This window comes from Glycine max, chromosome 2, assembly GCF_000004515.6.
Source record: "Glycine max cultivar Williams 82 chromosome 2, Glycine_max_v4.0, whole genome shotgun sequence".
Lineage (NCBI taxonomy): Eukaryota > Viridiplantae > Streptophyta > Magnoliopsida > Fabales > Fabaceae > Glycine > Glycine max.
Genome location: NC_016089.4, coordinates 42,234,215 through 42,257,112, shown reverse-complemented (window position 1 = coordinate 42,257,112; position 22,898 = coordinate 42,234,215). Strand labels below are relative to the sequence as shown.

General features: G+C 32.8%; 3 protein-coding genes across 6 annotated transcripts; 1 reads left to right on the top strand and 2 right to left on the bottom strand.

The window, feature by feature from the left end:
* Positions 1-1,684: 1,684 nt before the first annotated feature.
* Positions 1,685-8,262, top strand: LOC100816735 (CBL-interacting serine/threonine-protein kinase 8). 3 transcript variants are annotated; one of them, XM_003519161.5, is made up of 14 exons: positions 1,685-2,237; positions 3,202-3,264; positions 3,707-3,778; positions 3,881-3,988; positions 4,070-4,144; positions 4,262-4,315; positions 4,428-4,553; positions 4,995-5,084; positions 5,967-6,089; positions 6,567-6,686; positions 6,890-7,006; positions 7,497-7,553; positions 7,655-7,729; positions 7,819-8,262. In XM_003519161.5, exons 1-14 carry the CDS (start codon positions 2,079-2,081, stop codon positions 7,912-7,914), a joined length of 1,335 nt encoding a protein of 444 aa, XP_003519209.1. In that variant the 5' UTR covers positions 1,685-2,078; the 3' UTR covers positions 7,915-8,262. The 3 variants fall into 3 exon arrangements, with proteins under 3 accessions (XP_003519209.1, XP_014624411.1, XP_040864132.1); XM_041008198.1 differs by lacking the exon at positions 1,685-2,237 and adding an exon at positions 2,435-3,110; XM_014768925.3 differs by lacking the exon at positions 3,707-3,778 and having other exon boundaries at positions 1,732-2,237.
* Positions 8,263-9,334: 1,072 nt separating this feature from the next.
* LOC100781103 (putative pentatricopeptide repeat-containing protein At1g68930) lies at positions 9,335-12,971 on the bottom strand. 2 transcript variants are annotated; one of them, XM_014768918.3, is made up of 2 exons: positions 12,588-12,971; positions 9,335-11,824 (listed from the first exon to the last, which is right to left on the bottom strand). In XM_014768918.3, exon 2 carries the CDS (start codon positions 11,632-11,634, stop codon positions 9,640-9,642), a length of 1,995 nt encoding a protein of 664 aa, XP_014624404.1. In that variant the 5' UTR covers positions 11,635-11,824; positions 12,588-12,971; the 3' UTR covers positions 9,335-9,639. The 2 variants fall into 2 exon arrangements, with proteins under 2 accessions (XP_014624404.1, XP_003518275.1); XM_003518227.5 differs by having other exon boundaries at positions 9,335-11,811; positions 12,588-12,970.
* A 2,541-nt stretch (positions 12,972-15,512) lies between these two features.
* On the bottom strand, positions 15,513-22,791 carry LOC100816213 (serine hydroxymethyltransferase, mitochondrial). The gene is made up of 15 exons (XM_003519160.5): positions 22,483-22,791; positions 22,335-22,379; positions 22,171-22,257; positions 21,930-22,051; positions 21,738-21,814; positions 20,486-20,610; positions 19,615-19,707; positions 18,873-18,965; positions 18,582-18,779; positions 17,519-17,623; positions 17,309-17,374; positions 17,074-17,151; positions 16,263-16,374; positions 16,071-16,181; positions 15,513-15,981 (listed from the first exon to the last, which is right to left on the bottom strand). Exons 1-15 carry the CDS (start codon positions 22,564-22,566, stop codon positions 15,833-15,835), a joined length of 1,545 nt encoding a protein of 514 aa, XP_003519208.1. The 5' UTR covers positions 22,567-22,791; the 3' UTR covers positions 15,513-15,832.
* Positions 22,792-22,898: the final 107 nt, after the last annotated feature.

The window sequence follows — 22,898 nt, the reverse complement described above, 5'->3', positions numbered from 1 at the left end:
AGTTTTTGAGTTTTATTTTTTTCTTAGAAAATCAACCCAAATAACTCATTTAAATTTATTTGGATTGAATTTAGTTTGATCAAATTCAATCCAAACCGACTCGCTTATATTCCTAACATCTCTACCATTAAATTTGTTTGAAAAGAAAAGAAATTGCAATTCTCTTAAGAAGAAAAAAAAATTGAGGTATGATTTAAAACTATTTTTGTTCGATAGATATTTCTAAGTTTGATGGTCATTATGATTGTTAGTCATGCTTTGTGGAAAACTTGCTTTGTTCAAAGGAATGTTAAGAGTCTAAATAAGAAGGAAATCTCTTCCACAGTAGACGGAACAAAGCTTACTTAAGCCTAGAGAAAGTCAGTTGTTGAACAATAGCTAAAATGCTTGAAAGTTAAGAATTATTCATTTTAAGCCATTGATCAAACCATTTTGAAGACCATCCTTAATAAGAATAGTTCCAAAATATATGAGATTTTATGAAGCAAAAGTAAAGTTTAACAAAGCTCAATAGAGCACCACTTTAAGCCCTTTGAAAAGAGTTTTGAGGTCTTACACATGAAAGAGGATGAAAATGTTAACTAGTATTTTTTGCCCATACACTTGTCATAGTAAATTATAGGATAAAAGTTGATGGACAAAAACATGGGACAAGTGGTGATGGTTGAAAACATAAACAGAGAGACGTAATTTGAAAAGGCACGAGGGAGTGTGAACTGGCCAATCAGAGTATCATCATCACACGCTTCTCATTTTTATGTATCTTTGTTTAACACGACATGCTGGGGAAAAAATGAGTAGGCAATCAAAATTTATAAAAATAAAAAAGATAATAAATTATCATTTTTATTCCAATGATAATATAACATGAGATGGAACAAAAATTTCGATTTAGTATTTGAATGTGTGAAAGTGAGACAATAATGTTATATATATAATTTAATGATAAATTTGACATTGAATTTTATAATTTAATGTCAAATTAATTATTAACAAATAAAATTAACATTAAATTAATTTTAAAATATTATAATTTAATAAAAAATAATTTTAGAAAACTATATGTAAAACATAATTATTTCATATTTTTTATACATTCAAAAATTAAATCAAAATATTTATTTTTTAAAAGATTAACTTGTTATCAATTTATATATTCAAGGATTAAAATATTTATTTATTCCTTTTTTTTATAAGCTAAACAAGCTAGAAATTTAAGCAACTCGAAAAAAGATATAAGGATATAAGTGTTTTGACATTTAAATTTCATTTGTCAAACCCTTCTTATTTTGTATTTAAGTGCAATTTGATATTTCTATTTTTTAAATCCTTAATTTCGATCCTCCTATTTTAAAATAGATACATTTAATATCTATATTTTTTAAAATCTATAATTTTAGTCTCTTACTTTAAAATAGACATTTAGTCTTCACTTTTATAATATTTACAATCTTGATCCTTCTATCAAACTATAAGTCTTAACACATTAACTTGAATGATAACTTAGATTAAACAAATAATCTTGTGTTACATCATTCTGATTTTATAAAATTGATTGACTAGTTAAATTCTTCCGAAAAAAAAAAGAGAAAAACTCAAATTTAATTATCAGCATATCGGACTTTCTAAGAAGGAATTTGAGAGGTTACTCTTAATTAGTTAATGCTTAGCATAGCCAACATTTGCTTTTCATTCAAATTCAAGAGTTTCCTTTTTCCGCCTCTATCCCAAAGTCCAAAACAAGATAAAGCATCACCACCACCAACATTATTTTGAAATTCCAATTTTCAACATTGTCCCCTACCTTTCCCACAGGTTAGGCCTTCGTCTTTATTACCTGACCTGTGCTACCACCCAATCACCTTTCCTTCCATTATTTCATTCCATTCCATATCTCACCATTCACCAACACCAACACAAATAATAATTCAATTAACTGCCACAAGATACTCCAAATTAGAAGCTTGTAGTTGTTGATAAACTTTGATTGGTATCTCCACATTTTTTGTGGTAGAGTTGTTGGGAAAAAAAATTCACCAAAAAAAAAGAAAGAAAAAAGCATAGAGAGAAAGATCAACATGGTGTTGAGGAAAGTGGGTAAGTATGAGATTGGAAGGACCGTTGGAGAGGGAACGTTTGCGAAGGTAAAGTTCGCTCAGAACACAGAGAGTGGCGAGAGTGTTGCCATGAAGGTGCTAGACCGTAGCGCCATCATCAAGCACAAAATGGTCGACCAGGTATTTTTTTTTTTAAGTAATACATCACGTTAATCCCTGAAATTACAAGAATCAGTTCATTTAGTCACTGAATTTATGAAAATAAAATTGTTTAGTCATGATGTTATGGACCGTCAATTTGATTTTGTTCTAGCTGCTATCAGTTCATTTAGTTTCTTGTTTTGAAAATTATCACTCAATTTGATCTCTTATGTGAAGAACCAAATTGAGTGATAATTTTCAAAATTAACTGACAAATTGGATGATGCTGTAATGTTAGGAATAGAATTGATGGATGATGCAATTTTAGAAACCAAGTTGACTAATAATTATTAATTTGTTTGGGGAACTAAAACATCTTTGTAATAGTTCAGGGACTAATATGGAGTATTGCTCTTTACGTTTTGCTACTTAAAAGTGATGACAAATAATGATATTTAAAAAAAAAAGCTATACAAAAGTATTTCTTCAAAATAAATTAATTCTGATTTGCTTATTTCTATTGTTTATATGTGTTCTAGCCATAGCGTGGATGATAACCTTAGTAAAGCACAGAGCTCAAGTGTCTTCCCTGAGCAATTCTTACATGAACACACCAACCAAAAGCTTAGATGTATTAAATTGGTGCATATGATGATTGGTTATATATGGTGGTTTCAGCGAGTTTATTAATATATTAATATGAATTATGAATATTAATAAATCTCTTTGCTGCTGAGTGATGCTAATACTTTGATTGAATTGAAATTCCTGTGAGTGAGGGTGACTTTAAGACGTTTAGGCTTGGGTTTATTTCATTTTAAGATGTGACAGTTTGTTTTGGTACAATGGTATCAGTATGGTTTGAACCAATGACCTCATGCTAACTACCAAGCCTCTCACAAGATGCTAGAGGTTTGATGATTATATTGGTGAATTGTGATTATTATGGTTTCTATTTTTGGACTGCATTTGATTTTTATTTATTTATTTTAATATAATGCAGATCAAGAGGGAAATTTCTATCATGAAGCTAGTCAGGCATCCATATGTCGTTCGTCTACACGAGGCATGTGATATTTTCTTTCTCCTTTCTTATAGTGTGTATGGAATAACGTGTTTTTGGGCAGATAAACTTTTAATTAAAGACTTACTAAAAGAGATTTTGCATGAGAAACAATTTTTATTTTTCAAATAACTATATGAAATATGATATCAACTATCAAGTTTTTGGAGTCTTTTCTAGCTATTAATGTAAAATCAAAATTATAGAAATTCCTGCTTATTAGTAGCTTGGAGAGAGGAACAATATTAGAAAAATCATTTCAGAATTTGTCGTGGTTTGAAAATTTCCTTTTCTCCAATACATTTTCTTCCTTGAAATGTTATAGAAGAAGAGGCGCAATGTCTAAATATTTTCTTTGATAAGTCTTTTAATGCTTCTCTCTTGTTGGCTGTCACCACAATATTCGCAAGTTCTTCATTTTGTTTTGATATATGACTTTCTTCAGGTTCTAGCAAGCCGTACTAAGATTTATATCATATTGGAGTTTATTACAGGTGGTGAATTGTTTGATAAAATTGTGAGTAGCTCAAGGTGGATGTATGCTTTAAAGCTTTTAGTGTGATTTTTATCAATATTTTTCTCAGTGTTGATGTTGTTAATGAAGAAAGTAATGATGTAGGTAAGCCATGGGCGTCTTAGTGAAGCTGAATCTAGAAGATACTTCCAACAGCTTATTGATGGTGTAGATTTTTGCCACAGCAAGGGAGTTTATCATAGAGATTTAAAGGTTTGTATTGACTGGGATATGGAATGCTGTCTTCATACTTATCATGATTTCTGCTTAGTATTTTCTTTTCCCTTCTTGCAGCCTGAAAATCTTTTACTTGATTCACAAGGAAATATAAAGATTTCAGATTTTGGTTTGAGTGCATTTCCAGAACAGGTAAGAGATTGTTAACAAATAATTGTTAAAATTGACTTTAATTTCATGTGTATGAAATCAAATGATATTCAAACATTTTTATACTTGTCCAATGTTGTTTTGTGGAAATTCTCATAGGGGGTCAGTTTGCTTCGGACAACTTGTGGGACTCCTAATTATGTAGCTCCTGAGGTAATACATGGGTGACTTAATTCTTTGTTAATATGATTTTTGTGTAATCTTGAGCTACTTACTATTTATGTAGCTTGGCTTCTGCATTTATCATCTATCTTTATGATTTCAGGTACTCAGTCACAAGGGTTATAATGGGGCTCCAGCAGATGTTTGGTCCTGTGGAGTTATCCTCTACGTTCTATTGGCTGGATATCTTCCCTTTGACGAACTTGATCTAACTACGTTGTACAGTAAGGCATGAATTTATACACGTCAAATATGTATTTTACTATGCAATAGATGGGATCCCCAGTTGTTAATATGTCTTAAAACATTTATCTTGCATATAGTGACTGCTTTTCCCGGACATAATGGTAAAGTTGTGCCTTGGTGACCAATTGGTCATGTGTTCGAATCCAAAAATAGCCTCTTTGCATATGCAAGGGTAAGGTTGTGTACAATGACCCTCCCACATACCTTCACATAACGAGGAGCCTTTGGGCACTGGGATATGTTAATTTTTTTATAGTGACTGCTCTTCCTGCAAGTTCTGGTGATAAAGATTTTTTTTCTTGGTGTCAAATGGCTCAGGAAACACTGTTTTGTGTATAGTTTCTATTTTTAGCAAGATTTTTTGTTCAAAATGAAATTTTTAGATTATTATTATTAACGCTGTTGATTTTTTCTTACTCTGCAGATTGAGAAAGCACAGTTTTCGTGCCCTCCTTCGTTTCCTGTGGGAGCAAAGTCTTTAATACACACAATGCTGGACCCAAATCCTGAACGTGTAAGTAATTGGCTTCATGGAGCAAGATTTTTTTCTTAATGTCATATGATTGTTGAGACACTGCCTTTCACTGTTAATTTATAATTAATATTGTCTGAACACAAGCAGAAAATAAGTTGTGGTTTATGATGTGGTTCATGTTGCATTAGAAGGCATCTAGAAAACCTAAAGTATGATGATATGTAGTTGTCAAGCATAAGTATGAACTATGTGACTATTTTCCCTTTAAAAATTGATGGAAAAAAAAAAGAAACTTGTTTGTCATTAATAAGTTTACCTCGAGTTAATGGAAGAAATCTGATAATAGCTTTAGTTTATGGACTAATTAGGGAGAAATGGAAGTTGAAGGTTCCTTTTTGTAAAAAGGATAAAGTTTAGGGTAGAGTATGGAATATGGTCTCTTACCAAAATAAATTTATTGTACTAACAATCTTGGTGGCTTTTCTGTTGTGCCATGGATCGTTTGGATATCAAAACCAATAATGATGTTTTAAATGTTTTCTATTTTAACTTTTGAAAACAGAAATAAAAATACAATGATATAATTAAAAGTAAAAACAGAAAATGAAAATAAAAATATTTTTTCTTATCCTGTTAGTGAGAAATCTATACGCTCTCCATCAAGCCAAATTAGACTAAATTATGTTTCACCATATACTTCTTGATCCTTTTCTAGATAATTGGTTCCGTTAATATCAACGAACATGCTCGGTTCATTCTTGCAGTTCAAGGATTTCTTCCATTTTGAGCTTGTTTAGTTTACATGAATACTATAATGTATTAATATTAATATTCTAGTGGATTTAGTGTCTACTTCTAATACTTGTTTCTCACAACTCTCATTCCCATTGCTGTGTGTTTGTGTGTACATGTTGATATCAGCGTATAACCATTGAGCAGATAAGGAATGATGAGTGGTTTCAAAAGGAATATGTTCCGGTCAGTCTCATCGAGTATGAAGATGTAAATCTGGATGATGTAAATGCTGCATTTGACAATGATGAGGTCTGTTTACTTTTTAATTCTGCCTGAAGTCAAGTTTAATTTTATATAGAAAAAAAGCTTTCTATTTAAGCTAATTCACCATAACTTTTTCAAATGTACACGACGAGATTCTTATCCATAGGATGAATTCAATATTAATGTATTGTAAATGGCCTGTTCTCCTATGTACCTTAATATTTTTCTAGAGTAGTTCAAAGGTACAGAATAACAATATTAGCAAATGATATTGAGTTGTACTATGTCTGAAGACAATTAATGGTGCTCAAACCTCTGGTGTACTCAAATCTCAAAAAGATCAATGATGATGGGGATATTAACAGAAAGGAACTGATTCAAATGCAAAAACTATCACACTGTTTATCTTTATTAATTTTTTATGTCTCTTCAATTCAGAAAGCTTGCTTTTTTTTTCTGATGCATTCATATAAAATGTATCTTCTCAGTTTTGTTGACATATTGATTATTTTGTCACTGAAGGATCAGAGGACTAACCAGCAATGTGAGAATGACGACATGGGTCCTCTAACTCTTAATGCATTCGACATGATAATTTTATCTCAAGGCTTAAACCTTGCAACCCTATTTGATCGTGGACAGGTATTTAACCATGATGTATCTGCAAACAGTCAAATAATCGCCCATTTAACCTATTAATGAAACTTTGCATAAGCATAGCTTGTACTTGTATTCCTGACCAAGTTTTGTGGCATGCTGTGACAAAAGCACCATTGCTCATCCCATCTTGTGTCATTATCTTGAGGTGTGAATCGTGTTTGTTTCTCTTATATTCTTCCTTACAGGACTCTATGAAATACGAAACGCGCTTCATCAGTCAAAAGCCACCAAAGGTGATTTTATCAAGTATGGAAGTTGTGGCACAATCAATGGGATTTAAGACACATATTCGCAACTATAAGGTTTGTAGCCTGTAATGTATGCTTAGTAAATTGCATTGTTTTGCTTCTCTTATGCCCTCCTACCTTTGCTGTTCTGAATTATTTTGTATCGTGTTCAGTGTTCACTCATCTATTCTAAAAAATTAACTGAGTTAAATCACATAAAATGCTTAGAATACAGTATTTGCTGTCCCAGAGTCATATACGCATATTTCTGTTCACCCTATTACACGCATATTTAATAATATGTAATTGCTCCAAACTTTGTTCCCTAAGATGCTTAGAATACAACATAACATATAATAATACATAGCTGCTAATGACAGTTACTATTACACATATTTTGATAAAAATTACTCCTCCTACTTTCTACCAATAACTGCCATAATTGTCCCCAACTCCTAGTTCCCATCATCAACCTAAATACTTAAGAGTTAATTCTTCTGAAAAAACTTGCCATAATTTCTTAATTTTATTAACCTGAACTGATGATATTGGTCTACATTTTCAGATGAGAATAGAGAGTATCTCAACAAATAAGGCTTCTTATTTCTCAGTTATACTAGAAGTAAGTTTATATTCTCTTCTAGACTTTCAAAGTCCTTAAATATTTTGGCTAACAATTTAATCCATTTCTTGATCCCTCCTTTCCCCCCTCTGTTTAAGTAGGTCTTTGAAATTGCTCCTACATTTTTCATGGTGGATATTCAGAAAGCAGCTGGAGATGCTGGTGAATATCTCAAGGTCAGTTGGTTAGTGATGCTTTCGTTGTTGGTTGTGACCTCACCTCCCACCCTTTTAATTTTTATTTTTTTTTAATTTATGACTTGCAGTTTTACAAGAATTTTTCTAGCAATCTTGAGGATATCATGTGGAAACCGCCCCACGAAACAAGCAAATTAAGGAACTCCAAGACCAAAGGGCAGTGAGTTTCATGAAACAAGCAAATTCTGCTCTGATTGTAAGAACAAAAACATAGTTATGGAGACCCTGAGCCTTATATATATATCTTTAAAAGGCTGAAAAGCCACTAAGCCAGCTCGGCTATGCCACCTCCTTAGTATCTTTAACCAACCCAAGTTTTTTTTATCCCTATACAAATAGAAGACCAAATTCAAATTCGAAACAGAAAATAGGAATCAGGTATAAAGACAGATATATCTACAATTTGTAAGGTTGATGTTTGTACATCTCTTTTTAGTTTTTATCTCCTTTTTTTTATCCTGTCATTACATTGTATCCCGTTCCTAGTAAGAAGAGTGCTATTGTTGATTGAATTGTACGAATCTGTTTTCAATTTCAGTTGTCTATCTACCTATATAATTTCAGTTACCTCTCTGTCTGGCTCTCATTTTAATAGAGTATGCACAACCAGTATGAAGAGATTTTACATCATTCAATTACAAATTATCATTTTTTTCTTATAAATAATAGCACAAAAATTCTTATATAACTATATCTAAATCTTGTCTTATTTTCTAACTCCCTTCTTTCATATCTTTTACAATATAAAATGACAAAGAAAACTTATTTATAGAAGAAAAAAATCAAATAAATATTTATAGATAACTACCCTGGATTCTTGCCTCAGGGTCGATAATAAGGAAAAAACCATATCTATTATATATATTAAATAAAATAATTAATATTTTATATCTAAAATTGTCTTGCTACTACTGTAAATTTTTTATAGAGATTAAAAATTAAAATCTTTCCGTTTCATCTCAAATTGTGGATTGAATATTCAATGAAAAAAAATGAAATAAAAAAATAAAGAATTCAAAGAATAATTTCAAATTGAAGGTAATATAAGAACAAAGGTTCTACATATTAAAAAAAAAAAAAAAAAACAAGTACCATGAGTGTTCCTTTTTTTTCTACTCTTAGTTAAATTTCAAACTTTTTTGAAATTCAAATGGAAAGAACCTCCAATCTCAAATAATTGGAAGCATTTATAAATTGCAATGTGATCACCTTATTATTGGAATGGAAGCATTTACAACTAGCATTGCAAACAAAAAAAAGTCATTATCCTAATGCAGTCCTAGAAATAACAATTTGAAATTTGAATTTTCATTTGTATGTTGTGCGTGGTGCTCAGCAAATGCCATCGGAGTAACGTCATCCAAGCAATCCTCTGTTCCAAACTTTTTACAAAATTAGTAGATGTGACAGCTATAAACACCCTTCTTATTTGAGCCATGTTGAAAATGTAAGGAATGATCTAATGGAAAAATAGGAAGAAAAAGTGATGTATAAATATATTCTTTTCCACAAATTAAACATTTTTAAATTATTTGATTCAATTGAAAACCGCTGTGTTGGATTATTTCTGAACATGTAACAGTAAGACAAAAATTTCAGTCAAACTCTAGAAATCCAATGTCTCATGTTCTGCACAGCTAAGATCATTAAACCATCTTAGACAGGCAAGCCTTTTGCCATTTGTACATTGTTTAATACATGTTAACAGTTTCATGTATGATCTAGTAATACATGCTCTAAACTTGCGAGAAGCTATAATCACAATAATTAGAAACTAATCAATGTAGTGTGACGTGTTATATTAATAAGTGTAAGAGATGTGTAAAAAAACTATCAGAATTTGATGGTCAGCATTTGATTGCCAACACATAAACTTTTAGCTGCTGCTTTTAGAGGAAACCGCCAAAATTTCCACATGAGCATTCTCCATTGACAAATTTGTGAAGCCGCTTACTATCTTTAACGATGATTTCCCTACCCGTTAGCGTTGAGACACACTTAATAAAGTTATGGCTATCCCTACATATTAAGGTGCTCTTGACAACTCTTATTGGAGAAGAATTTGGCAAGTTCTCCAACCCAAATGTAATGGCCAGCTTCTCACTGTGATAAATGGTAGGGGAGGATGTCTTTTCCTCCTCCTCTTCATCACTTATTTCCACACTTTCTAGCATCTCATATCCAAGATTCTTTGCTTTGGCAAGTAAATCCTCCAATGATTTACATATTAGTGAACTCGGTGGGTGTGTTTTGTCATTGGTTTTGAATGAATACACTTTGTCTTTAATGCTAATCCAGCTCCAATCCTTCAACTTTCCAACTTTCTCCACTTCCATCATCTTCCTCACCCTTGAAACATCATCAAAACGGTCAGCTGAGAGGTACATATTCAACAACAATACATAAGTCTCTGGATCTTTTGGTTTGAGACTTAGTAACTGTTCAGAAGCATAAAACCCCAATTCCAGATTCCCATGGCTTCTACAACCAGCAATAAAGTTTGACCAAATAAACTCACTAGGCTCATAATTCATTTTCTTTATGAAATTCAGAGCTTGCTCCAACCGACCTAATCTAACAAACATATCAACCATGCATTCATAGTGGTCCATAACAGGCTTAATTTTATATTTCTTTTGCATAATCTCAAAGTAGTTGAGTGCTTGACTGACCATGCCAGCATGGCTACATGCTGATAAAACACCCACAAAAGTGACCGTGTTTGGTCTAACTCCTGCTAGGCTCATATCCTCAAAAATATGCAATGCTTGTTGTGACATACCATGCTGTGAAAAACCTGTAATCATAGAAGTCCATGCTATCATAGTTCTAGTAGACATCTCCAGAAATGCTTTGCTAGCCCTCTCAATGCTTCCACACTTATTGTACATACTAATCAGTGAAGTACTTACAATCACATCCGACAAGAATCCGGTTTTGATAGTCTGTGCATGAATTTGTTCCCCCTGCTCTATAGCCAGCATTCTACTGCATACACTTAAGACACTAGATAAGGTAAACAGATCAGGTTTCATGCCTGATTGATTCAACTTGGAGAAAATTTTCAGTGCTTCACTTCCTCTTTGGCATGCAGAAAGATTATCCTTAGTGAGTTCCATCATTTGCGCATGCCCGGCAATCATTGCATTCCATGTAACCATACTGACATCATCCATTCTATTAAAGAACCTATGAGCCTCAACAATAAAACCACTTTTGAGGTACAAATACAACAAAGAATTTCTAACACGTAGGTTTGATTCATAGCCAAATTTAATGCACAGCGAACAAACCTGAGTCCCAAGTTCCAAAGATGGAATTTCACAACACTGGCTCAAGGCACTGGTCAAAGTGAACTCATTAGGCTTTATGTCCTCAGAAATCATCTCAACAAAAAGTCTCAACCCCTTCACAGGTGCACCATTGTCCCCACAAGCAGAAACAGCTGAAGTCCACGAAATAACATTCTTTTCTCTGATTCTACTAAATGCTTTAAGAGCATCCTCCAACCTGCCACATTTGGAGTATAAACTACAAAGCGCACTGCCAACACTGGTGTCAAAGTCAAGATGGTATTTGATTATGTAAGCATGGAATTGATCTCCTAACTTGAGAGACTGCAAAGAACTACAAGCATGTAGAACAGCAGAAAGAGTGTAAATTGAAGGGTAACTTCCTGCATACAACATCTCTTGAAACACATGAATGGCGTGCTTTGGCTGTGAGTTTTGCACAAATCCCACCATTAACGTGGTCCACGCCACCACATTTCTTCTAGGCATGTTCTCAAACACCCTGCGAGCATCCTCCATGTTCCCACATTTGGCATAAACATTGACCAGAAATGACATGACAAAAAAATTATCATGGCAACCTGTTTTCATGACATGACCATGAACAATTTGTGTACCTGAATAGGAGCGCTTGTCTAAGCATTGTTGCAACAAGGGAACGTAGAACAATTTTTCCTCCTCCTCTGTCCCCTCTTTGTTCAACAAAAGTGCTTCCCCAAAATCCAAATGTGTGAATCTGTGGCTTTTCTGGAAAGAAATGCTTTGACCCTGAAAACATAAGCTGCAGTTAAATTAGTTGTATATGTGATGTAAGTAGTTTTTGTGTGAACACTGCTTATATACATTGCATACAACTAATTAAAGGTCTTGAAAATGATATTGAAATAATTTCAGTACAGATTGCAACATGAATTTTATTATTATTTTAATATAAGTACTGTATTAAATTAAGCTATGTTCCTTGAAGTAACAATCCGTAGAAAATGGTTGCACTATAGACCAAAATACAAAATTGTATGTGATGTGAATCTATTTGTGAGCACTGCTTATGCATACAACCAATTAAAGTCTTAAAATGATATTGAAATAGCTTCAGTACAGACTTCAATAAGTAAACTACCATTTTGGTTCTTGAAAGTCTAACGAAATGTTCATTAGTCTTTGAAACAAAGGAAATTTCAAATAAAATTCTTGAAATTTCTTGTTGCTTCATCTAAATCCCAAATATAAACCACTTATTATCGTTTTAATTTCTAAAATATCTTAATATTATCATTTAAGTCGCGCAAATTTTTAAAAATTTGGACTAAAATGATTGACACTTCAAATACTTATGTGAAATTTCCTTAATTTAAAGAACTAATGTAACAGCGTTATATCAGGGACTAAACTAGTGGTATACTTGATTTCAGCTCGAGTTTTGTTATTATTTTATTATAAACACTATTCATTTTTAAGAACTGTTGGATTAAGTTTAGAAAAATGGTTAATAATAGACAAAAATGTAAAGGTGAGTTATCATAAGGACCAAAGAGAGAGAGTACCTTCTCTGGGGGATAGGAGCTAGGTGAGTATTTTGGGAATTGTGGGTGGAGCTTGAGAGTAGCAGTGACAGCAGAGGAAAAGAAAGAAGCCATGGTAGAGTGAGCCTTATGCCTATGACTGTGACTATGAAGGAAAGAAAGGGGAATTATGGCATGAGTTTTCTAGTGATAGTGCTTTCATGACTGATAATGATATACCGTTCTTTCTTGCTCGGATAAAAATTGTGGGAAGGAGGGGAACGGATATCTGATGACAACCACTCCCTGAGCATGGGAACGTAAGTAGAAAATAGTAACATTTAAAATAGGTTTAAATATGTTTCTCATAATTAAAAAAAAAAAACATTGTTTCTGATATGTACTCTTTTTAATTTTATTTTTTATAATTTTTTAAATGGTCTTTGTCAATTTATTTTTTAATTTTGTATTTTATTTTAATTCTTTTACAATATTCACTTTTATTTATTTTTTTTCTTATAATGCATAGATAATTTAGTTCTTATTAAATATTCTTTAAGGAGACTAATTTAAATTAAATAAAATATTATAGAGACTACAATGAAAGATAAATATACGAAAAAGATTACAACAAAATAACAAGAATAATATATATATATATATATATATATATATATATATATATATATATATATATATATATTATAAAATCATTTAAATAATAATTTTATAATGAAAAACTATATATTTCATTAATTAAAAATATATTTATGAGTTGCTAGGGCAATTAAGTTTAGAAAAGTTTAGGACAACTTTATCGAAGAAACTATTATGAGTTGCTAAAAGGAATTTTATATTATTTTTCACTTTTTTTTTCACAATGTCATAACATTTCTAGTATTTCAAGCAACCCAATTAAATTGTTGTTCCAATTCATCAACTCAAAAACAAATTGTTTATGTGGACTCCACAACGTATTTTATACGGTTTAAAATTTCTTAGGACTCATAAAAAACAAACAAATGCAATTTCTCTACGTAACAATTGTTTATCTTTGTGGCAAAAGTAGAGTTTCTCTCCAACGAGATTGTGCTAATTGAAGAGCAACACTCATTGGATTAGGACTTATTGGCCTTATGGTTGACTTGCATGGCCAACCTCTATGATAGACATGTGTCAAGTGGGATCTCCAAACCAACATTGTGTTGGAGATCCCATATTAGCTAATGATGTGGCTAAATTAAAATTTATAAGTGTGAGCAACTTTTCTCTTGCAAGTTGATTTGTAGAATTGAGTTATGTCCAAACTCAAGTTCTAAGATGATATCATAGCTTATCCAAGTGATTGTTGTTGAGCTATCATGTCACTTATTGTTGAATCGCTATTAATCCATTCATAGATGTACAATCCTACAAACATCATAGGCAAGATTTCCAAGTCTAAGCGTGAGAAAGGTGTGTTGGAGATCTTATATCAACTAGTGATATGATCAAATAAAAGTATATAAGTGGGACAATTCTCACCTTACAAACCTTGTGTAGGATTGAGTTAAGCCTACACTCAAATTCTAAGACATTGACCTCTTTTGACCAACTTGTGTGGCCAACTTTGTGGGTAACTAATCAGTCACACACCCCACATGCATCATAATGTTCTTGCCACGTGTCTTATGTGTCCTATAACCACTCAAACAACTTGTATACAAGACTCATTTGCATATGAAGTATGCATCTAATTCTTATTTTTTGTTCAATTTTCCCGGATATTGACTTGAGCATCATAGCCTTCATAAGTGATCACCACTAAATTTCTCCTCCATTGTTGTATAGTCGTTGTACTCATTCGAGCTTTGACCATCAACAACATGTTGTGTATCCAGTGAGGTTCAACATTTCAAACAAGTTCTTCTTTTGTTTAATTAGTTAGTTGATCTTTATAAATGTTCTAAATTTACAATTTTAGTTCTTATGTAGAAAAAAAATGTTAGTTTTCGTCCTTACACAATTTTTTTCTAGCTGTTTATCTCTACCTTTTGTGATAATTTTATATTGTCAAAAAGTTTTATCTATGTTCTTAGCACAAATCAAAACTTAAAATTTATGTACATATAGAAACTAGACTAATATGCAATTTTGGTTCTCCTTATTTTTAATTGTAACATTTGATCTCCCTAATCTTATAAATGGATAATTTTGGTCCTCCTCATAGATTATTGATAAATATTTTTTATTAATTGAGTTATTAAGTTAATTATAAATCAATAAAAGTTATCAATTATTAAAAATCAAATAAAAAATAATAATCCTAATTTTCCATAACATTGTCCTCATCATCTTCTCTACAAACACCTATTTTACCTCCATTATCACACGTGACTCCACCGGTAATAACACTACATTAGAGTTAATAATTTTTTAAAAGTTTTTTAATGATTAATAATTTTATTTAATTTACAATTAATTTAATATTTCTAATAATCACAATTATTAGATAATAATTTATCAAGGGAATTAAAATCGTAAATTTATAAAACTAGGGGACCAAATATTATAATTAAAAATCAAGAATACTAATATCATGAATTTAAAAAATTAGGAAGATCAAAATTACATTTTAGCTCATAATTTTTTATACTTTTACTATTTATAAATTATAATATACAGTATGGAGATAAACATATAGACTAAATGAATAATTTAATCATCATAGGCATAAACAACTTGTTCCTCTTTTTTTTTTACTTTTGAACTCCTCGGGGTCCCTCTCTTCTCCCTTCTATTGATATTTCTTCCTGTACTAGGTTCTCATTATCATCACACTAATAGTACAAAATATTACTCTGCAAGTTCGAGAACTGGTGCGAGTGCTAGCTTTACATTAAATAACTTTAAGGGTGATGCCATAATAAAATTTATGGGGTACTTCAATTTCTGCAAATTCGAAGTAGAGAGGATGGGATTTGTAAATAGAGGAGGAATTATGGTAATTTATTTCAAATTATGGCACAAATTCACCAAATAGAAAAATCCACAAGTGTTCGACCTCCTTTTTGCTACACCAGTAGTACATTGGCGATCACGAGGAATTTTCACCATGAAATCAATAATATATTTTCTCAAGCTGAAAGGGAATTTCTCCCTTTTCTCTTTCATTTAAACCATTGATAGTATAATTCTCATTTTCATCTAAGACTCCGGTACAATCCATTGAACAACACATCTAATTCCGTGTTATTAATTCCAGAAGTTTCCAAATAATACTCCACAAGAAGTTCCAAATGTCATCTTCATTTGCCATACTTCATTGTTTCTATGTCAAAACCAATTGTGGGAAACTGCTTAGCATAATCCTCTACTTCATGACGGAGATTAGCAATCTTAGATTGAACTTGTTCATCTGATTGCATAGCTGCCACAAAATCCTTCAACTTTGTACCTGTAACCAACAAAAAGAGTGATTTATGAGACGTTAAAACTGCAAACATAACAAAGAACTCAGATGTACGAAGGTAAGGTAGGATCAACCATTGGTGTTTTCCTTAATCTGCAAGGCTAACTTGACAGCTGCATCAAAGTATTCAGCTACTTTTTCGAAATCTTCCTCAACAAATCCCCTAGATGTGAGAGCAGGGGTTCCTGAATCACAAGTTAATCTTCATTAACATGTAATTATAGATCCACTAACAAGCATAAAAAAAGATGAGCAACAGACTGTACCCATTCGAATGCCTCCAGGAACCATAGCAGACACATCCCCTGGAACAGTATTTTTATTGGCAGCTATATGAACTGCTTCCAGTACCTTCTCAACCCTAGAACCATCAATGCCCTGTCAAACAGCACAGCATGTAAAACTGCTCTCTCCTTGATGCTATGAAATATAAATACTACTCATGAAATCGAACCCAACAAAAATATTAACATCTTTCACAATCTTGGGTTACCAAATAAATACCTTAATTACCAAACCTCAACACTGGAAACATTCCATAAAATAATTTGGTCACTTGACAAACATTGAAGAAGTTGTTGACTTGTTTGCCTAGAATAACTAATAAAATGCCCGTAAAAGGTTCGAGATGTTTCTAGTAGTTTGGGTTGGTAGAATAACTATAATGATACATGTTAGATGTCAATTTCTAACTCCTTACTGAGCAATAAGTACTAAGATAGCGTCATTTTCATATTACGTCTATCAATGTCTATTGGGTTTTATCTTCCAGTGAGCTCTCAATAAAATTTTCTTCACATAACATAATTCTTTTAAAAAAAAAACATCCCAGTCATGTATCTATACGTTACAATATTCCATGTTCCATAATAAATATCTTTTGAAGCCAACTTATCCACATACTAATAGCTGATCTTCCATTCTCACCAAGTACTCAATGTATGATTTAAACCAAGCATAGAAAGGCTGCTCTGAACAGGTCTATTTGACATGTAAAAACAATTTGGCACTATCTGGGTTTCTTTTGAGAAAAATTATAACCAAGAAATTTTCAGAGAAAAGGATCACATCATTTACCTTGTTTCTTAAGTTCACTAACACTAAATGGTTGTCAGTTCCACCAGATACAAGTTCGTAGCCTTTCTCTAACAAACTCTGTAGTTCAAACAACACAGTAGGGTCAGTTATAACTGAAAAAATGTCAGGCTAAACATTTAGTAGAACTGTAGAAGATACAACTAATAAATAATAACTAGTTTGTAATGGCTTTATACAACATTGGTGTGCATCATACAAATATCATTCATTTTACCTGTGCAAATGCTGAGCAGTTGCTAAGTACTTGCTTTTGGTAATTCTTGAATTCTGGTGTCATAGCCTACATTTACAGAAATGAAGAAAGAACTGAACTTAAGCCTGGCAACAGATGTACAAGAATGATCATTATGTTTTTATAGAAAATGAAATGTTTACATGGAAAACTATAATAACTACAGTTTCTTTGCCTAGTCAATTATAGAACCTGCTTCAGTGCAACTGCTAAGCCAGAAATAGTGTGATTGTGTGGACCACCTTGAAGTCCAGGAAAAACAGCCTGATTTATTCTGTCTTCATAGTCATACAACACCTGTAGGATGGATTCAGCAAATAAAGAACTTTTTCAGGTTACCCAACTTCAAAATGGTTACAAATGAAAAAAAAATGAGCCTAACTCGACCCTCAAAGCAAGCTCAAGTGAAGAGTATTGCTCAAGTCATTATAAGGGGTACTTTGCCTATATACCCAACCAACGTGGAAATCTCTAGTGGCCCAACATGAAGTTTTACATAGGCTTTGATAAAATGTTAGAATTGAGAAAAGACAGGGCATAACTCAAAGCTAAGTTAATGAGAAAGGATTGCTCAAGTCATATTTGTCACCCAAATATTCAGCTGGTGTGGGATTTTTACATATCCAAAATACTGACAAATTGTTTTAAGAAAGTATTAAACAAGCATGTCTATAAATATTATTTATGAACACAGCCTACAACTACTACAAATGGAGAACTTATACTTTTAGGATAAGATGTATTTTATATCCTTGAAGTATCGCCCTTTCTCAACTCCATCTCCCCTCACATAAAGGAAGAGAGAAAAGGTCAGTTTTCATTTGATCACTTAACCCCCTTGATGGTTGATTTTAAGTGGAAATGTTTACTTCTTAAAATTAAAGGAACACAAGGCACATGCACACCATGTGACCTTACCAATACAAAAACAATTTAATTTTATTACTTAAAGCCCCCTGAAGTTGGTTTATTTAACAATTCAACTCCCACCGCCATAGAGTATTTTTCTTTATCACATAACCCCCTTGGAGTTTGGCTTCAAGTGTTGGAAGGTTAACTTCTGTTTGATTTATCTGAAAAAGTAATGTTTTTGACTTAAACTAAACCACTTGAGGGTAAATAATAACAAAAACACTTCATAGGACTGGGGGAGTAAGTTATGGAAATGCTATACTTCAGGGGTTTAAAGTGTATTTTACCCTATTTTTGAATTCCTTATCTCCATAAAACATTAAATTTATAATTTAAAACTCACTTCCTTCCCTTGTTTGTTTATCTCTTTCACACCCTTCCTGAAGAAAATCATAGCCCCACGTGGTCCACGAAGTGACTTATGTGTTGTGGTTGTTACAACATCTGCATAATCAAAAGGAGAAGGAATAACACCTGCAGCAACCAATCCACTGATATGTGCCATATCAGCCAACAGAACTGCCTTCTGCTTATCACAGACCTGTACAAATTCAAGCATATAAGATTCAATATCATCATGACTGAATTGTTCTAAACATTAAATACCTAAGTTTCTGTATCAGATATAATTTACCTTGCGAACACGTGCATAATCATAAAGGCGAGCATAAGCACTAGCACCAGCAACTATTAATTTTGGCCTAAAAAGTACTGCACTTTTCTCCAACTGCGAATATTAAATAAGTCAAGCTATTATAGAACAGTCTCAACCAACAGTATGCATGAAAGGGGGACTTTGCAAATAAGTGTGAATCTAACCCCTCATCACATTCAGAAAAATATCTTTTTTCTCATTTGAAAGGAAATATTTATGCAATACAGATAGATAACAGAACAATGAATGCTGTGGCAGTCAACTACTAAGAGGACAAAATATTTTGATCTAGGCTGTGAAATGATTAACTTTTGAAAGATTAGAACAAACATCTTCTCTCCTTTCTTTCCTAATACTTTCCAACTGACCAATTCTGCCCTCTATCCCCATCTAGAAATTAAGCAGGTTGTTACAAAACAAACCCAGAACATACTGACCACACACCTTTCATACATGTCCACATGGCCTGATGACCCCAATCCTCTCCTACTACTTCCTCTTCCCCTACCATACACATTGATTTTTTTTATTGGGGGGAGGGCCAGTGGACCAATCAATATATCTCTAAAATTCATAATCACTGCAATAATTTAAAGGAATTGGATAATGATTTTAATAACATAATCTCTACTGACTGAAATAGAAACAGTCTGACTGCTTAAAAGATTTTCTTTGATAAGAAGAAATATCCACAACACAGAATACAATGGTACCTACCTACCTGGTCATAATCGATATAACCAGTGCTCTCATTCAATCTGTATGGCATTGTTTCAAAAAATATAGATACAGCTGATATCTTCTTGGTGTCAGTCTGCATGACACAAACAAATAATCAAAAACTTGTTACAAAGAATATGGCACACATTGCTACAGTTAAAAAAGAGTGCAAGGGGAATTGCTAATGAATGGTTGTTAGAGGTTAGATAAGGGGTCTTATGGTGATATTGAGCAGTGAGGAAGTTGTTCATTTGCAGTTTCAGACAACACTGTTCTTTTGATTTCATAAGGGGCAGATAATTTCAGAAATGTTCTAGCCCAATTGAAATCTTTTAGATTGCTTCTAGTCTTTGTATTAATCTAACAAGGTAGTTTAGTGAGAATTGATTTCAATCACAAAGTTTGTGGCTGGAATATGATTTCAAAATTTTTGTCTACAAATTTTTTCCTCCCTCACCTTTTTATGTGAAAAGCTTGTTTTCTTTGCTTCCTCTTGGATTGCTGCTCACAGGATTTTTAAGGGTGTTCCTACTCCTAGGTGTGACATGCAAAGGGATTGGGTTTCTCTTCTGAATTAATTTTTTTCTTTTCTTTCTTTACTAAATAGAATTTTTATAGTCTTAGAAGTAATCCCTTTTAAACTAGCTCCTGCTTAATGAAAACTCTGATCTACAAAATAAAACGAAAATAAAGTCTACATACAGATCACATGAGTACCAATTTGGCCAAAAAGGAGGGGGAAAAAAAACTAAACTAATATGAGCTATTGCTACGACATTCATTCATCATGTCTTATTGCAGACTTAGTATGATTATCAACTCATGGCAGCAGGTAAAATGACCACAACTGATAATCATAAGCAGAACTTAACCTGATAACCATGCGACAGATGCCCACCATGGGGAAGATCAAGTGCCATAATTCTCTCATGAGGTTTCAATAAAGCAGTGTAAACTTGGAAGTTAGAAGGGGATCCAGATAATGATTGCACATTGACTGTCAAAAAGCAGAGAACATAAGATTCTCCAAGAAAGCACATTCTCAAAATTTTGTTCCCCCAAGTTGTGGAGGAAAATAATAGAAAAGACATATGAACGATCCAACAAAAGAATAACACCAGTTCACCAAAAAAATAACAAACTATTTATCCAACAAGGTAACATGCTAAAAAATAAGATGCATTAAAATTCCAAAGCAGGAGAATTCTATAGATTCTCCAGTAATATTAGTAAATTTCTATCACAAAAGAAATTATATTTTTCTTTTTACTCCAAACAGTTTTCTATATGTTAAGTACATGACGTGTCCAATAAAAAATGATTTTAAGATAATCCTCCAATATATTCAAAACTTCTCAAAGATTATCACTTGATATACAAATTTCTAGGATCAGATATAAAATTGAATACTGGAAAGAGTGATTAACACCAGTTTTCTATATGTTTGTTGCATTATATACATATAATATATATATATATATATATATATATATATATATATATATAATGCAACAAACAAAATTCTCAACCTTCAATCAGCAAGCTACAAAATGAAGTAAACATCGGTCATGATAGTATACAATATATAGAGAGATGACAACAACAACAAAAGCATTATCTCATCCCATGAGGCGATATACAACGTACAAAGAGAGACAAAAAAACAAATAAAAGGAAATGAAAGAAGAAAACAAGGAATAAAACATCAATGAATTTGTGTTGAATATTTTACTGCAATAATAGATGGCTGTTTTATTACCACAAAAGAAACTCAAACCACTTAAAATGTTCATTTGAACACAGTAAATGATTAATATATCAGAATATGCTCTCTGGGACTGGGAACATTTGGTACGCAAACAACAAGGTTCTGTTCTGTTTTCCTTGGTTCCTCCCCTTTTAGCAGAACCAGGATATACCATTTTGTAATCTCATGTTATGCTTTTAAAATGCATGAAACGTAAAGTAAAACCCTGTGTCCTGTTCTAAGACATCTACCAAGCACCTACAATACAACCTACGTGATCTCCAATAATATATTAGCTATGCTCAGTAGCTTTCATGCAAGTAGCAACAAATCTGAACCATAAAAAGAAAGTCACAACCAAACAAACAAATACTAACCTCCCCATTTTGCTGGATCCAGCCGAAAAGCTTCAAGTGCACGCTTCTGACACAAGGTCTCAGCCATGTCAATATACCTAAACCCCGAATAATACACGCAATCCCAAAATCAACACACAGCAATCCATATTCTACAATAGATTTCTAAATTTCTAAATTCAAAACAAAACGTTCAAAAACAGATCCACATACTCATTTCCTCCATAGTATCTAGCACCGGGATATCCTTCGCTGTATTTATTCGTCATCACCGATCCAACGGCTTGCATCACCGACAGCGACGTGAAATTCTCCGAAGGTATAAGTTCGAACCCCTACGCATTCCGTACAAAATAAACTTCCATAAACAACAATTATGCATAAAATCGGAAACGCTATTTATCAATCCAAACTTCAAAGCAAAGCACTCTACTACAATGAAACTTGGATTCACCTTCCATTGACGCGCTTTTTCGAGTTCGATTATGTCAGCGATCTCGGGATCGATGGTCTCGAGAGGATCGTTGAGCTGCTTTATCCACTGACATGCATAGAAGAAGAAAATTGAATCAGATGCGAACGAACGCGAGGTTAGTGAGAGAATATGAATTGGCTTACATCGGCGCGAGATTTGTCTTTCTCCTGAGCGGAGAGCGAGGAGGACTGCAACAACGAAGAAGCACACACACACACACACACACACACACACACAGTGTTATGAAGAGAATGAAAGGGGAAATGAATGTAAAGAAATGTATATTTATACCATGCGATGATAAATGGAAGTAGCGCTGGCGAGAGGTTTGTTGAGGGTGGAGGAGAGTCTGCGAAGAGGAAGAGCCATGGCCATTGCGATTATAGCGAGTGTTTGGTTTTTGGGTTCAAAAGGTGGTATTTATATACGGGTTGGCGGTGGAGGGAGGGAGGGTGGGTGCGGAGGTTGGTGGTGGTTTGTATGTGTTTTTTTGCAATATGTGTGGGCCCTGCGAATCGAAAAGCAGGGAGGATAGGGACATTCACTCGTTCAGTACCACATCGCAACTACCAATAGGCACCTTCACACGACATCGTTTGTAAATTTCTTTCAAACCAAAAAGTTCTTAAGGTTATTTATGGGTTAAATTATTATGTAAATTTAATGAATATTTTGTAGTTGCTAATAATTAGATTAAAAAAAATAAA

Excerpts from the sequence above, each read along its gene's own strand:
- LOC100816213 (XM_003519160.5), bottom strand. The coding sequence starts at position 22,566 with ATGGCCATGGCTCTTCCTCTTCGCAGACTCTCCTCCACCCTCAACAAA. Across the intron at positions 22,380-22,482 it reads CTTCCATTTATCATCGCATG|TCCTCCTCGCTCTCCGCTCA; the intron begins GTATAAATATAC and ends TCGTTGTTGCAG. Across the intron at positions 16,182-16,262 it reads TCCTGGAGGCATTCGAATGG|GAACCCCTGCTCTCACATCT; the intron begins GTACAGTCTGTT and ends CTTGTGATTCAG.
- LOC100781103 (XM_003518227.5), bottom strand. The coding sequence starts at position 12,680 with ATGGCTTCTTTCTTTTCCTCTGCTGTCACTGCTACTCTCAAGCTCCAC. Across the intron at positions 11,812-12,587 it reads GCTCCTATCCCCCAGAGAAG|GGTCAAAGCATTTCTTTCCA; the intron begins GTACTCTCTCTC and ends TTATGTTTTCAG.
- LOC100816735 (XM_003519161.5), top strand. The coding sequence starts at position 2,079 with ATGGTGTTGAGGAAAGTGGGTAAGTATGAGATTGGAAGGACCGTTGGA. Across the intron at positions 3,779-3,880 it reads GTGAATTGTTTGATAAAATT|GTAAGCCATGGGCGTCTTAG; the intron begins GTGAGTAGCTCA and ends GTAATGATGTAG. Across the intron at positions 4,316-4,427 it reads CTAATTATGTAGCTCCTGAG|GTACTCAGTCACAAGGGTTA; the intron begins GTAATACATGGG and ends TTATGATTTCAG.